We start from the raw sequence: 16,729 nt of genomic DNA, 5'->3' as shown, positions 1-16,729 counted from the left end.
GAGGGAGGGGCTACACCGAATCCTGAACTGAGCAGCCCCTCCCTCCCAGGTCCTGTGTGCACCCACATGGGCCGGAGGCAGGCAGGGCTCACCTGGTGGGCTAAACTGTTGCTTGTTATTGAAGCAGCCCTGAGGGGCCTCACAGGTCTCAGGTTTAGACTGACATGTGTTCCCAGTGCATTTCGTACACGTGTAACTCTCTACAAGAGGGAAATAACACCAAGGGAGGATGATCCAGTTATGTTGTGTACACTGGCAACTCTGCCACAGTGAATTCCTCCATAACCACATTGGCGAAATTTAAAGATAGGTTAATGGGAGGAAGACCAAAGTGTAGAGGAAGCAGGGAGGAGGGGAGGAAATGGAGCACTGGGCACTGGAACACAAATAACTTCCCATTATGCATGAAAAGAGCCCCACAGTGATGCAAAACTGCAGGGCATTGGATATGGCCATGCATGTTGATTTAAGCAACACTTTAAAGTCGTCTAGGAGGGAAAACTAGCAAGGGTGGGAGTTGCTCTTTCTAGTAGACAGACACACCTAGGGATGGAGGGGACAGGACATCCCTCTCCCTGTGGGCAAGGTGGGTCCCGCAGGCTCCCTCCCTGAGGGCTTATTGCCCACCTTCCCACCCTTGGGAGAGGGTTGCTTGCTGGTCCTTACCCACGGTGCTGAAAACCAGGGCCACGAAGATGCACAGAGTGGAGAGACTCCTCAGGGTGGAGGCCTGGACACTGGTCACCATGCTGACTCCAGGACACTGCAGAGGCCAAAGGGAGCAAAAGGGTCAGAGGGACAGTGCTCTGGCCTAGAGTCCAGCCCTCCAAACGCCAGACAGCTCCAGGGGTGGCTCCTGTCAGGGATGCAGGAAGGAAAGTGGCTATTTCCATCACCAAGGCACCCAGGGAAGACAGCCGCCCTTCCTCAGAAGGCCTCTCCTGCAGTGGGTGGAAGGTGCTGGGGCTCCCTCCAAATCTGAAGTGAGTGACGGGGCCAAGAGGGGGAACCACCCATCCAGGGAGCAGATGGGGTCTCTCCTGGGCTGGGAAGTCCGGGCTGTGTTTCCCCATAGCCCTCAGCTGAGGACATGGATTTCTCAGTCCCAAAGTCATCCTCTCAAGAAAAGCGGAGCCCCACCATGCAGGTGTCACCACCAAATTCAAGGTGCTCACCACCAGGTGTGTATGGTCTGAAGAGACTGCCTCTGGGTGGAGAGGGAGGTCAGCTCTCTCTGCCAGGCAGAAAGGGATGTCACACAGTGATGAAGGAAGGCAGGCTCTGTCCCTGCCCTGATGTCTTCACCGCACAGGAAAGAGTCATATTCAACCTTGCACACACTTTTTTTTTTCTTTTTTTGAAATATGTTGGTTATATACCTAGAAGTGAAACTGCTGGGTCATGTAGTTAGTAACTCTGTCTTAACTATGTTTAACCCCCCAGAGCACATTCCAAAGTAATTCACCAGTGCATATTCTCAATGCAACAGGGTTCCAATTTCTCCACATTCTCACCAATTCTTTTATTATTTGTTAATTTTTTATTGTAACCATCCCAAAAGGTAGGGCATGTCTCACTGTGGTTTTGAGTTGTTCTTCTCTGAATGTTAAGATGTTTAGCCTCTTTTCATGGATTTATTTTTGGCCATTTGAATAATTTCTTGGGAAAAGTCGACTAACGTTAATCTTGTAACGAATGCAAACTTTCGTTAGCTAATTTTATTTTTTTCTTTTAGTGGGTAAACACAACCCTCTTTAAAACTATATCTGAGGGGCTGGGGATGTGGCTCAAGTGGTAGCGTGCTCGCCTAGCATGCGTGAGGTACTGGACTGGATTCTCAGCACTACATAAAAATAAAATAAAGATATTGTGTCCAGCTAAAACTAAAAAATAAATATTAAAAAAAAACTACTGAACCCTAAAGAACACTTTGATAGTGCAAATGAAATCATGCTCCAGGGTCTCCTGCTAGGCTGATTCCATGATTTGCACCGAGCTTCACCTAAGTTCTAGGGAGACGTGAGACCTGGAGACACTGCACAGTTGGATAAGGAAAACACAAGAATTGTGTGTTTAAGTCACATTCACAGAGTTTGCCAGTGGGCACCGGAACATAGTTATTAATTTGGGGACAAGTTGAAAGCAAAAAGGTGTTCCCGTCCACCAACAGAGCCCATGGCCTCCTCTACTCCCTCTCCTTCAGAACACTTGCAAGGCTGAGGTGAACCTGGTTCCAAATCCAGCACCAGTGGCACATCCACAGCCCATTCTGAGGAAACTGTAGAGGCTTTCCTGTTTGGGCAACCAGTGGTAACACTGCCGAGTCGAGGTGTCCTGTGTGGGTTTCCAGGAATGTTGGCAATACTCACCGAGGGCAGGGGAGGAAAGCCGGAGGAGAGCTGAACTTGGCTGCGGAAGCCATCCCAGGCAGCCCTGTCTGGAAGGAGCATTTCATGTGGAGGCTCCAGAAAGTCCCTAATTGGGTGGGATGCAACAGGAAGACAGTGGAATTGTTCAGGGGTGCAGTGTCAGTTGGAGGTGATGACAGGCTTGGGGAAGGGCAGTGCTTGTGGGACATGGTGGAGGTGCTGAGTGCCACCCATGTACACTTGGAGTTGGCTTCCAGGGTCAGTCCCAGGGTTTGCCACAACAAATATAATTTTATAACTTTATGACTGTTAAGGTCTGTAAACAAGTCAAGATGGCGCCTGGCATTTTGCCAGAGGGAGTGGTTTGTGAAGTAACGCCAGCAAGCCATTAAGTGTGGAGATTCCTTATTGGTTGATTGCTGTATCTAGTTTATGTTAATTAAGATAAGCTGTGTGGAATGTATAAATACCGCTCCTGTCCTACAATAAACGGCTCCCACTCCTGCTGTATCAACGTACACAAGTTGTTCGTCACCCCCCGGTTATTTTGCCCAGCCAGCCGGGCTGCGGCATATGACAATAAAAAGATTTTTAAAAGAAACAATAGGGTACATTTTTAAACACAGTATTGGGGTTTAAAAGGAGGTTCCAGGAGGACTGAAACACAGGAGAAGGCAGAACAGTGCACGTCAGCCTTTGGGGACCCTGTGCAGGAACCCCACACCCAGATGGCCATGGAGGCCGGGCCCTCCACACAGGCTTGGTGTTCAGAGGGAAAGAAACAGGGACATGCAGCCAGGTCAACAGCAAACCAAGCTCCTTGCCTTGGGGAAATTTGTGAATCTGTTCAACAAAGACTTATTTATTTTATTTTATAGCATGGCAATTTTTTCCAAAGGTTCGTGCACTTATTACTCATTTTATCATCACTATAATTCTCTGAGAAAAATGAAATTCAGAAAGATAAAATTTACGTAAAACCAAAATAAGCCACTCTTCAAATACACATATTTTAAAATTTCAAATCTACCCTTTATTTTTTGACAAGTCTGGGAGTTGAACCTGCAGCCTCACACTCGCTAGGCACATCCTCGACCGCTGAGCTACACAGGAGCACCTAGCATGAGAGCTACCTTCTTAATAAATTTTTAAGCATATCTACAGAATTGTTAACGTGGGCACTATAGCCTTGCAGATCTCCAAAACTTACTCATCTTGCGAATCTGAAAACAGGGTCTCAGGTTCATTGCAAAACTATTCACCAAGATGTGGACACAACATGCAGGTTGGTCAATAAGAGGGAAAAAAAAATAAAGACTGTATATACACACACTCATGTATTCACCAGCCTAAATCCTGAATTTCAGGGGGAAACTTGGACATTTTCAATAAATGGATGAACCTCAATGACAGTATCTGAAATAAAATTTATCAGGCACAGGAAGACAAATGCCATGTGATCCCACTCCTAAGAGGCATCTGTAAGAGTTAGATTCATAGAGCTGAGAGGAGGACAGTGACCGCCAAGGTCTGGGCAGAGAAGCGTTCGCTGGTGTCGAAAGTGCTCCAGGGTTCAGCATGAAAATTGGGGGCAGGGCTCAGGAAACATTTGTAAGCAGTGCATAGCCCTAAGCAGTGCATAGCCGCAAGCAGAGACAGATATCAGGAAGTCATAAAGGAAGTTGCCAGGAGCTGATTAAAAATAAATTCCCAGGGTTGCCCTAACCAGAGAGACTGAAATAGGCACAAAGAAAATTAATTGGACCCCAAGGTCCCAAATCCCAAGGGAGAAAGCTCTCTGGAGGTGCCCCATGAGAGCTCCTGGGAAGAACCCTACTCAGCCTCACAAGGCAACTACACCAGGGCGGATACAGGAAATGTAATGCCTCACTGAAAGTTAAACCTGGGGAGGTTCAGTTCCTGAAAGTGGAGTTTACAGGAAGCCCCAGAAACCACAATGTATATATAGCAGAGACCAGCATCTCCCAGCAACAGGTGCATGGATCAAATCCCCAACACCTAGGCTCAGAGTTCCCCAGCTCAGACAAGGCCAAACCCCAATTACTAGAACATGCATAATAGAACTCTACCCCACTCTGCTGCAGGTCCACACAGTTTATCAGCACCCAAGACTGTGCCACCCTGTGCTAGGAAGCTAAGAGCTACTGCAGCCAGCCTTGGCTCCCAGCCACACCAGAAAGCAGCCAGGGGAGGAGCACAAACATTGACTGCACAAGCCCAGCCCTTGACCCCAGAGTCACAGAGCCCAAAGGAAATATGAAGATTGAAAACCCAACCCTTCAACGTTTTGACCACCTCAGCAGAAACAAACCCCTTATTTCTCAATAAAATGTTCTATATTTTCCTGTTTCATTTTCCTTATTTCTTTCTCCATGTTCCCATGCTTTATCTCTTCTTTAATATTTTGACTTTTAAAATTTCTTACACATCATTTCATCACATTGCATCACTTTCCACTTTCCCCATCATTCATGATTTTGAGTGCATGGATGTGGGGGGGGGTCTCACTGTGCTGATAGGTGCAAAGATATGTGTATATTCATGCCATCTTACTTTCACATCAATTGCTCTCCCCTGCACTTGTTCATTAGTTGTCATTGGACATGTGTGGGGTAAACTTGTACAAGGGTTTGAGTTGTTTTGATCTTACATTTGCTACTTCGTTCGATTCTTGGTTCTTGGTCCCAATCTCCCCTTCTTCACTCTCGTCCTCCACTGACTGACAGATTTTCCTGTTCCCTCTTCCTCTTTTTCCATTACTTTCAGTTAATTTTTATTTATTCTTCTTTACAAGCAGCATCTGCTACCCACTCTCCCTCTCCTCTTTCAAATGTTTTAAACCTTCTCATTCCCACACTATTCTCTCTTTACTTAAAAACTTAATCCCATTAATAATAGAATTATGTCATTCATATCATTCCTACCCCCATGCATGTTGTACTTATTAATATATAGATGATGTACTATACTCCTGCTATTGAATGCCTGATATAGTTAAGGTGTTTTTTTTTTTTATTGTTTCTAGTGATGTTAAATGCTGACCCCAACATTCCTGTACTGGTGACAGCTCGAGTTATAGATGTCAAAGTAGACACCACACATTTATCCTAATGTTATATATCTGTTGCTGACATTAGTGCAGTTCTGGCTCCCCCTTCCTCTAAGAGGGTCTGGAAAGTGATTGGGACACTTCAAGATCACAGAATAGAGATCCTGCTGCCAAGCAATAATCACAACTTAGCAAAGCCACAGTTAATCTCACCCACACACAATCTAGCCCCATTCACGTCTCAACGTTACTTCAACTTAGAGAACTGGAGAGAGAAAAACTCCAAACCCACAACTAGGCCCCAACTAGAAGCAACCCAAGGGGAACTTCAGGTCCCAGCCCTTGACATCTACCCATATATCAAAAAGGCAGAGAAACCCCACAACACAAAAGATAACTACATATGAAAGGACATGTGTATAAAAGAGGAAGAGGAATCGATCTCAACTGATATGCAGATGCTAATCCTCTGAAAATATGAGGAAACAGGCAAACCAATCCACCCCACCCCCAAATTCACAATCCTTCAACAAATGATCCCACAAATATAGAAGAGGATGAAATTCCAAAGAAAAATGATAAAAAATTGACTTTAAAATATTCAATGGCTCAAAGAATAGCTAAGACATGAATTAAGAGAGCAAATACAGGAGATGAAAGCCCATTTTATCAAAGAAATAGAAATATTGAAAAGAAACCAATCAGAACTGGAATGAAAGACACAATGAATTGATTTTAAAATGTCTGTGAGAGCATCAGAAAGAGATTAGATCACATAGACAATAGAACTTCAGGCATGAAGACAGGGTATATGCACTGGAGTGCACCATGTATGAACTAGAGTGCACTATGTATGAACTGGAGTGCACAGTAGGCAATAAAGGAAATCAAAAAGAACGTGAACAGAATATACACGAACTCTGGGACAACAGCAAGAAACCACACCTGAGAGTCGTTGGGATAAAGGAGAACAGGGAGATCTGAGCTAAAGGCATCAAGAGATAGTAACAGAAAACTTTCTCCTGATCAAAAATGAGATATACATCCACATACAGGGTTCTTATAGGACCCCACAGAGACAGGATCAGAAAAGAAGTTCTCCAAGATACATCATAAAGAAAATATGCAACCCTGAAAAGAAGGAAAGAATATTAAAAACTGTAAGAGAGAAACATGAGTTCACATTTAGACGCAAAACAATGAGGTTCACTTCTGACCTCTCAACACACACTGTCAAATCAAGGAGGGCCTGGAATGAGATATTTCCAGATCTCTAAGGGAACAGTTGTCTGCCAAGATTGCTATTTCCAGGAAAGTTCTCCTTCAACACAACAAGGATGAACTAAAAGAATTCATGACCACCAAGTCAACACTACAAAGAATATTTAAAGATAAAAGCACACAGAGGAATACATAAACAAACCCCAAAGCTCCCAAATAGATGAAGACCAGAGAAAGGTCTAATCAACAAAATGAGAATCAAGACAGAATTAAACATAACAAAAAATAAAAATGACAGGAAACCCCCGCCCACATCCCATGTGGGCAGTGGTAAGGGAGTTCCCCTCCGTGGAATGGGTTGGCTGAGAAATAAAAGCTAAGGGAAAGAGAATGGCAAAAAAAAATCCACAGAATACAGTAGTTTCAAAGCAGGGGCAGGACAAGCAAGCTGACCAGAGGGATTGAGCTTCTAGACAAAATGGAGCCCGCACCTGCTTTATTTATATGAGGGAACATCAAAGAGATTCTATAGAATGTTCTTCTCCAAAAACGGTTAAAGGTGGGCAGTTCAGTTCCCAATGGATTATGCCCATGTCCAGAGCTACTATGAGGAGCCTTCCTAGCAGAGCAGAGGGGAAGGTCACAGGCATTGGGCAATCTATTGCTGGGGGAGAGCCATGGAAAGTTCCCAGTGCCAGGCCTCACTCTCCCTGGCTTCCATGCTGACAGAAGTTCCTCATGCATTTCACAGATGGCTTCCCAATAGTCCCCCCTTTTTACTTTGCAAATGTCAATGATGAGCCCTTATTTCAAGTTCCTGGATTCTTGTTCTGAGGGTGTCACAACCTAATATCACAATATAGAAGAGAACAAGTAGCAAACATTTCATTCCAATAATCTACCATGCAGGGTGTTTCCGCGTGTTTCCAGGAGGAAAGCCTTTCAATCTTGAAGTATTTCATCAGCTAGAGGGTCGGGTCCAAAGTTCAATTTTGCTTTGTTGAATATCCTGGATGTGGTGATGTAACTCCATAAGATCCAGGCTATTATAATTTCTATGCCAAATACCCATTCGATGATTTTTAACCTTTTCCCAATCCCAGTGGGAAGCATTATATTTGACCACAGTAACACAGACATATTTATAGTCAGCATGGCATTTAGGCCTTTCCTCATGCTTGAGAGCAGAAAGCTCATTGCCAATATTTATGACAGTGAGTATCTAAGGCATTCAATTTAGTTTCAATCTTTTCACCAATGTTTATCTGATTATGGGAGGTTTTGGAAGTATTTTGAGCCAAATTACCAAGAAAATTTGCATATTGAATGTTTGGAGAAATAGCCACTGAGTTTGTAACCATAGAAGCAATGAATGAAATTAGAGCAGCCACTCTGAGAATTTTGAGACCAAGAGTTTGCTTGGGTTTGGTTAACTGAGCATGCCTCTGTGTAAAACCTCAACACCAGCATCAGCATACCATGGTTCTAAAATATTGGCTGTAGTAAGACAAAGGAAGGTTGGTGAAGGATTAATGTTTCTTTCCCTCTGTTACATCTAGAGATACAATTAGATTGCATTTTTTACAGGCTACAAGATGTTTATCATCCTTTCTCTTAACTTTTATACTTCCAGTAATTAAAGCAAAAGGAGTTTGAACACAGGCCTGAAGGCCATAGCAGGAACCCTCTTTGAAATTCCTGCCTACAAAGTCAGGCACAGGGCTATTTTTATGATGTAGAAAATCTGAGGCTGCAATTAAGCACCAAAGATCTTTCTGGATACTGTCTTCACCGAAGGTTAGAATATTACCAACAAAATTTCCAGGGGTCATGGCATCCTTACATAATTGTCTTTTGCCAATTTTTGGAGACCAGTCTAAAATATATCCACTATTTATAGAAAATTTATGTTGTGGGGCTGGGGATGTGGCTCAAGTAGTAGCCGCTTGCCAGGCATGCGTAAGGCACTGGGTTCAATCCTCAGCACCACAAACAAAGATGTTGTGTCCGCCAAAAACTAAAAAATAAATGTTGAAATTCATTCTCTCTCTCTCTCTCTCTCTCTCTTTAAAAAAAAGTAACATTGTAAAAGAACATTAATTATATATAATTTAAAATGATTTCATAAGTTTTGAAAATATTAGTATGATTTTATATTTATAAGACCTGTATATCTATATATATAGATAACAGTTTTGAAGGCTATATATTAAATGTTAACAGTAGTTATTTATGGACAGTAGAATTTTATGAGATTTTTATGTATACTTCTTAATTTTTGTAACAATGGGTCTCTTGGCAAAAGTTAGATAAGGTGCTTTAATATTGAAATTAATCTCAGTTTCTCATTTGAATATCAGCCTATAAACTTTGTTATGTAATCCTTTAGGTCAATATAAACTAGTGAGCCCATTTTAATATTATATCTAGAACATGAAATGGGCAAATTAAGAGAACCTTTAATCCCTTCTTGACAAAGGTCTTAAAACATTTTTATAACTTATAATAATACCCTTTAAATAAGCTAGTGTCTCTCAATTTTTTTAAAAAATATAGCTAAGTTTATTTCTCAGTGTAGAGAGTAACATGAAAGTTTTCTATTATATAATAATAGAAGAAGGAATCATAGGATTAGATTTTTAATTATTTCGTTATTATTGTATAGGTTAGTAAGAGCATTATATAAAACTTTAGTTTGGAGACTATCAATTTAGTAAAATGTTCTCTTAAACCTAATACTTTAAAGATTTATATATTTAGGAAACAGAGAAATAATTTATATATAAAAATGGCAATAATTATCATAATTACATTGATACTTTTAAAGCAATTAAATTTAGCTTTTAAAGAGAAGTTTGAAAATTGAATTTAAGATGGTATTTGAAAATAGTTATTACTTGATTGAAACTGTAGGAATCTTATTTTTTTAATTAGCCCTTTATTAAATAATCAAAGTTATGAGGCATAATAAATTAATCTATAATTTGATTTACATTAGCATATTCATATTTGATCTTAGTGAAACATCTTAAATATTTTTAATTGATCACTCCATTTATTTATTTATTTATTTATTAAGTATTTATTTTTTAGTTGTAGATGGACACAATGCCTTTATTTTATGTGGTGCTGAGGATCTACCCCAGGGCCTCACATGTGCTAGGTGAGTGCTCCACCGCTGAGCCACAACACCAGCCCCTGTTCCCTGTATTTAGTTACATACAAATTGGGTTTTTATTTACTCAAATCATTTACATCACTTTTGGAGATAAAGGGCACGTGCATTGGGCAATCTATTGTCATGGCAGAGCCACATGTGGTTCCCAGTGCCAGACCTAATTCTCCCTGGCTTCATACCAAGAGAAGATCTTCATGTATTTCATGGATGTCTTGCCGTAGGAAACCACAAACACATATCCAGGGCTGGGGATATAACTCAGCTGGCAGAGTGCTTGCCTCTCATTCACAAGGCCCTGGATTCTAATTCCCAGCACCACAAAACAATAATAATAATAATAACAACAACAACAACAACAACTGAATATAAATGGTTTAAATCCCTAATTAAAAGATATAGATTAACAGAATGGATTAAGGGAAAAAAAAAAACAAGATCCAACGACATGCTATTTGCAAAGACTCAACTCATAGGCAAAGACACAGGCTGAAGGTAAAAGAATGGAAAAATATTCAATGCAAATGGAATAAAAAAGAAGCAGGAATGGCTGATCTCATATACCACAAAGATGGTTTCAAGCAAAAATTAATCAGAAGAGACAAAGACTATCACTACATCCTGATGAAGGGAAAAATCCAACAAGAAGTTATAATGAATATACTACATAATGTTTAGATAGATATAAAGATATAAAATATAATGCATATATCATATTATATATATATACATTATATAATGAGTATAATATATACACATTTCAAATGTCAGCACACCAATTATATTTAAAAAATTCTTTGACATTAAATCTCAGACAGATGTCAATATAGTAATAATGGGTGATTTCAACACACCCTAATCACCTGCTAATGCAGGTCATCAGAGTATAAATCAATAAAGATTTATGGCTGAAATTATACCATAAATCAAATTGACCTAATAAACATCTACAGAATATTTCACCCCAAAACAGCTGAATTCACATTTCTCTAGTAATTCATAGAACCACTTTCAAAATAGGCCATATTCTCGGTCACAGTGGAAATCTTGGCAAATATAAAATAATTGATACAATTCCATGTATCCCATCAGAACATAATGAAATTAAAATAGAAATCTACAGCAAGAAAAATAATATAAACCACATAAACACATGGAGACTGAACAATACTCCCTTAAGTGAAGAATGGATTGAAGAAAAAGTGAAAGAAGAAATCAAGAAACTATTAGAAACCAATGAGAACAGAGATGTAACATATAAAAATCTCTGGCACAGTAAGAAAGTAGAACTAAGAGGAAAAATCATAGCACTGAATGCCTACATTAAAAAAAATAGAGAGATCTCAAATAAATAAGCTTATGCTCCACTTCAGGGCCTTAGAAAAGGAAGAACAAACTAATTTCAAAATCAGTAGAAGACAAAAAAAATCATAAAGATCTGAGCCAAAATTAATGAAGAAATAAAAAATTATACAGGATTGATGCAACAATGAGTGCTTCTTCCAAAGATAAATAAGACTGATAAACTTATAACCAAACTAACCAAAAGAAAGAAAAGACCCAACAACAAAATTAGATTTTAAAAGGAGATATTATAAAACATTTATGAAATTCAGAGGATCATTAGAAACTATTTTCATAATTGATACTCCAATGAAACAGAAAATATAGAAGACATTGATAAATTTGTAGACACATACGATCTGCCCAAAGTGAGCCAGGAAGATCCAGGAAACTTAAACAGACCAATATCAAGTAAGGAAGTTGAAACAGCAATTAAAAGCCTTCCGACAAAGAAGAGCCCAGGACCAGATGGATTCTCAAATGAATTCTACTAGGCCTTTAAAGAAGGACTAATATCAGTCTTTCTCACATCATTCCATGAAATCAAAAGGAAGGAATACTCCCAAATACATTCTATAAAGCCGCTATAACCCTGATACCAAAACCAGGCAAAGACACATCAAGGGAAGAAAATTACAGACCACTATCTCTGATGAACATAGATGCAAAATTCCTTAATAAAATATTAGCAAATCACTTTCAAAAACACATCAAGAATATAACACACCATGATCCAGTGGAATTCATGCTAAGGATGCAAGATGGACTCACCATATGCAAATTAATAAATATAATTCACCACTTAAGTGCAATTAAGAACAAGAAATATATGATCACCTCAATAGATGCAGGAAAAGCCTTTGATAAAATACAGCACCCATTCATGTTAAAAATGCTGGAGAAATGTAGGAAAGAAGGAACTTACCTCAGCATTACACAGGGTATATATGATAAACCCAAAGCAAATACCTTACCAAATGGAGAAAGATTGAAAGCATTTGCTCTAAAATCAGGAATAAGACAAGGATGTCCACTCTTACCACTGCTATTCAATATAGTATTCGAATTTATAGACAGGGCAATCAGGCAAAAGAAGGAAATTAAAGGCTGAGCACAGTGGCACATGCCTGTAATCCCAGCAGCCCAGGAGGCTGAGGCAAGAGGATTGCAAGTTCAAAGCCAGCCTCAGCAAAAGCGAGGTGCTAAGCAACGCAGTGAGACCCTGTCTCTAAATAAAATAGGGTTAGGGATGATGTGGCTCAATGGTCAAGTGCTCTTGAGTTTCAATCCCCAGGAAACTGCCCCCCCCCCAAAGAAAGAAGGAAATTAAAAGGATACAAATAGAAAAGGAAGTCAAACTATCTCTGTTTGCTGATAACATGATCCTCTGTCTAAAAGAAACAAAACTCCACCAGAAGACTCCTAGAGCTGATAAGTAAATTTAGCGAAGTGTGAGGATATCAGATCAACACTCGTAAAGCAATAGCCTTCCTATGCTCCACCAGTGGTTCTGCTGACAAAAAATAAGGAAAACCAAACCATTGACAATAACCTTAAAGAAAAAATAAAATACTTGGGAATTAATCTAACCAAGGAGGTGAAAGACCCTTACAATAAAAACTATAGAACACCAAAGAACAAAATTGAAAAAGACCTTAGAAGAGGGAAAGACCTCCCAAGTTCCTGGATAGACAGAATTAATACTATCAGAATTATCATATGGGGCTGGATATATCTCAGTTGGTACAGTGCTTTCCTGGTATGCACAAGGCCCTGGGTATTGAACCCAGGGCCACACACATACACACACACACAATCATATTACCAAAAGCAATACACAAATTCAGTGCAATCTCCATCAAAACGCCAATGATTTTCTTCACAGAACTAGAAACAACAGTCCTTTAATTCATTTGGAAGAATAAGAGACCCAGAATAGCCAAAGCAATCGTGAGGAAGAACACAGGCAGCCTCACATTACCAGATCTCAAATTATGTTACAGAGCTTTAGTAGCAAAACCAGCATGGTGCTGGCATCAAAATAGACACGAAAACCAATGGAATAGAACAAAAGACACAGAAACAAACCCCCATGCTTACAGCCATCTAATGTTTAACAAAGGTGCCAAAATATTTGTGTGGGAGAAAAGATAGTCTTTTAATAAATGGTGTTGGGAAAAATGGATATCCGTATATCAAAGAATAAAATTACATCCCAATCTCTCACTCTGCACAAACACCAAATCAAATTGTATCGAGGACATAGAAATTAGACCAGAAAAAAAAAAAAAAAGAAATTAGACCAGAAACTTTGCAATTGCTGGAAAAACAAAAACACTCAATTATATAAATGCCAGGTACCAACGTCCTCAGCAAGGCCCTTGAAGCTCAAGAAAAAAACCAGGAAACAATAAGTGAAATGACATCAAATTTAAAAGCCTCTGCATTAGCAGAAGATATGACTAAGAGCATGAAGAGAGAGTCTACAGAATGGGATAAATTCTTTTCCAGCTGCTGCTCAGATAGGAGAATAATATCCATATTATATAAAGAACACAAAAACTTTAACACCAAAAAAGCCAATAGCACAATCAATAAATGGCAAAACAATTGAATGGACATTCAAAAGAAGAAACACAAATGACCAACAAATACATCAAAAAATATTCAACATCCTGGAGGCTGAGGCAGGAGGATCATGAGTTCAAAGCCAGCCTCAGCAATGGTGAGGCATTAAAGAGCTCAGTGAAATCCTGTCTCTAAATGAGGTATAAAATAGGGCTGGGGATTTGGCTCAGTGATCGAGTGCCCCTGAGTTCAATACTCAGTATCAAAAAATATATATATATATATCAACATCTCTAGCAATCAGGGAAATGCAAATCAAAAGTACACTAAGATTTCATTCTTACTACAGTAAGAATGTCAATTTCAAGAACAAAAATGATAATAAATGCTGTGCATAGGTGTGGGGGTTACACTCTTAAATGGTTGGTGGGACTGAAAATCAGTATAACCACTCTGGAAAGCAATTTGGAGATTTGTCAAAAGACTAGGAATGGAACCCCCATATGACCAAGCTATTTCATTCCTTGGTATTTAATCAGAAATAACCACAATCAGGAGACTACAACAATCAAGCTACTTAAAATGTTTATAGAAACATAAATCACAATAGCCAAATTATGGACTCTACCCAGATGCCCATCGACAAAGGGAGGGGTGAAGAAGGATGAAATCGTGACGTTTGCCAGTAAATGAATGGGAATGGAGACCATCAGGCTCAAAGAAATGAGCCAGACTCTAAAAATCAAGGGTCCAGTGTTTTCTCTCCTATGTGGAAGCCAGAGCTAAATAAAGGAAAGAAGGTGGGGGTCAGATATGAGAAAATATGGGGAAGACCAGGGGAATAAACATTGGAGAAGAAGACGGAGGGAGGAGAAACGGGAATGGGAAGAAGATGCAGAGTGAGTTTAACAAAATCGCATTATACAAAGGGAACTTCACCTTCATATATGTGCAAAAATACCACTGAAAATAAATAAAGGAGTGAAAGGAAGGTCAGTAAAGAGGAAAATAGAAGAGGCAAGGAGGAGAGGGAAAGGGGGAGGAATGGGGACTGAAGACTAATTCATTTCACGTATGATTTTGTCATAATGAACCCATCTACTACATGGAGCTACAATGCTCAAATAAACAAATAAAAAGATGTCTGTGTTGTATCTAAGTGGTTCTGTTTGGAGAATCTACCAAGGAGCATCCCACCAGGGAGGGCTGGTGCATGGCTCTTTCTCACAGCTCTGAGTGGCTGTCACCCAGGGCATTTATGGGCCACAGGAGCCAAGCCATGGCCATGCTGCAGAAGACAGGCCCTCCTGACAGCACAGGCAGCAGAAGGCCTGGAGAAGTGATCCAGAGCAGGGACTCAGGCAGAGGCCCAAGGCCCTGGAGCCTCTGGAGCTCAGCCACAGAGCAGGAGCCCAGGTGGAGTGAGGCTCCTGGCAGGGCTAGAGGCTCCTGAGCTGGGGTTGCGTGGTGCCTCCCCAGGCAGGGTGAGCCGAGGCCAAGGCACCCATCAGTGCCTAGGATCTATTGCCACCAGGGCAAGAAGTGCCTACCCAGCACGCCGCCACAGCCTGTCAGACTTCACTGGGCAAGCAACCCCCATGCAGAGTGAGTGGGCATATTAAGCGCAAAATTCTGGACACGTTAACTTTAAGTGGGTTTATTTGAGTAGAGAAATGATTCATGAATAGGGCAGCACCCAAACAAGCAGCCTCACCCAGGTGGGAGGAGCATCCTGAGGGCAGCAATGAGCAACATCCTGCCTGTGCCTTCAGGGACAGGTTGGCCAATTGGGGAACTCTGCCTGCTGGGATGGGTGGGCCCCCCTGGTTTCCAGAGCACAGTCTTCAGGTAGGTAGTGGTTAGGTCACCTCTTGAGTTAGTCCCCTGTGCCACCTGGCTTTAAGACAGCTTACCTTTGCAGAGGCAGCCTTCATGCTCAGCAGTGGGGGATGAGCAGACCTTGGGCTGGAAGGAAGGCTGGAGACGCTCCTGGAGGGGTGATCATGGGGGGGGCAGGACGCCCAGGCCACTCAGAGTCTGTAGGACAATGCAGAACTGCGTGGGTTCCAACTGAGAAGAAGTGTCTGGCTGACACGGAAATGTCAAGAGAGTTCATGGTCGTTATTTTCTACCTGTAATTTTCACTATTCAATTGTAAAGTTTAAAAATATAGACATGCCTGAATAAAGCAACTTATATTTAAATATCTTAAAACAATGCACAATTTTAGAAAGCAATGAACATTTGAAGTGTCCACTGTGGCGACAGTGTCTGAGGTTTCCTGCAGGTGTGAGCCAGAATGTCCACCCAAGCCCTGGGCCTGGCTCCTGGACACCTACTGTTTCAAGCCTGTGCTTCACCTTGAGGGTTGGCACTAAGATGCGTTTTCCTTCCCCAGATGTCCATGTCTCCCTACTTGTCCTTCTGGCCGTCAGTGGGTCCAGAGACAGAGCACCAACATGTAGGGCCCCCCTCAGGCCACCCAGGGCAAGGCCCAGAGTCCCAGTCTCAGGGAATGATGAGGGGACCCAAAGGTCTTCTCAAAGGGTGAATTTGAGACAGCCTGCAGGATCCACAGTGTGATGACCTCGAAGTCCAGGCCCAGGGAAGACCTTGTACAGAGCACAGAGGACCCGAGAATGCAGCCGAGCTCAGGAGCTGCCAAGGAGCCAGGCATCAAGGGGCAGAGCGCTGGCCTGCTTCCATCCTTCAGGACCCCATGGGCCACGGAAAGAGCTGCCAAGTCTACTTCAAGCCTCTGGGAGGTTCTGAAGGTGTGTGTGCCCTGGCCACCAGGGTTGTGGGCAGCTGTGCCTGCTCTGTGCAGAATGGGCTGCAGGAGACACGGGCAGTCAGGAGGCCTGAGAGGACGACTGGTGGCATGGACAGTGGGGTGTGACCTTTAATGCCATTACTTGGGAGAAGAAGGAGTTGGCAGGTTAACAATGATAATCTCCTTAGCTAGTCTTAATTGAGCATCAC

At 41.4% G+C, this 16,729-nt stretch overlaps 1 protein-coding gene across 1 annotated transcript in view; it reads right to left on the bottom strand.

The window, feature by feature from the left end:
• Positions 1-1,247, bottom strand: part of LOC144250643 (protein RoBo-1-like) — a 50,853-nt gene extending 49,606 nt beyond the window's left edge. Inside the window, exons 1-3 of the mRNA XM_077793546.1 lie at positions 1,176-1,247; positions 667-763; positions 93-200 (exon numbers count right to left, since the gene is read on the bottom strand). Coding sequence (XP_077649672.1) covers positions 93-200; positions 667-748 — 190 coding nt within the window. The 5' untranslated portion in view covers positions 749-763; positions 1,176-1,247. The remainder of the gene's footprint in view (positions 1-92; positions 201-666; positions 764-1,175) is intronic.
• Positions 1,248-16,729: the final 15,482 nt, after the last annotated feature.

The sequence above is a fragment of the Urocitellus parryii genome, chromosome 1 (genome assembly GCF_045843805.1).
Source record: "Urocitellus parryii isolate mUroPar1 chromosome 1, mUroPar1.hap1, whole genome shotgun sequence".
NCBI classification, from domain to species: domain Eukaryota; kingdom Metazoa; phylum Chordata; class Mammalia; order Rodentia; family Sciuridae; genus Urocitellus; species Urocitellus parryii.
This window is presented reverse-complemented; position numbering and strand designations above follow the sequence as displayed.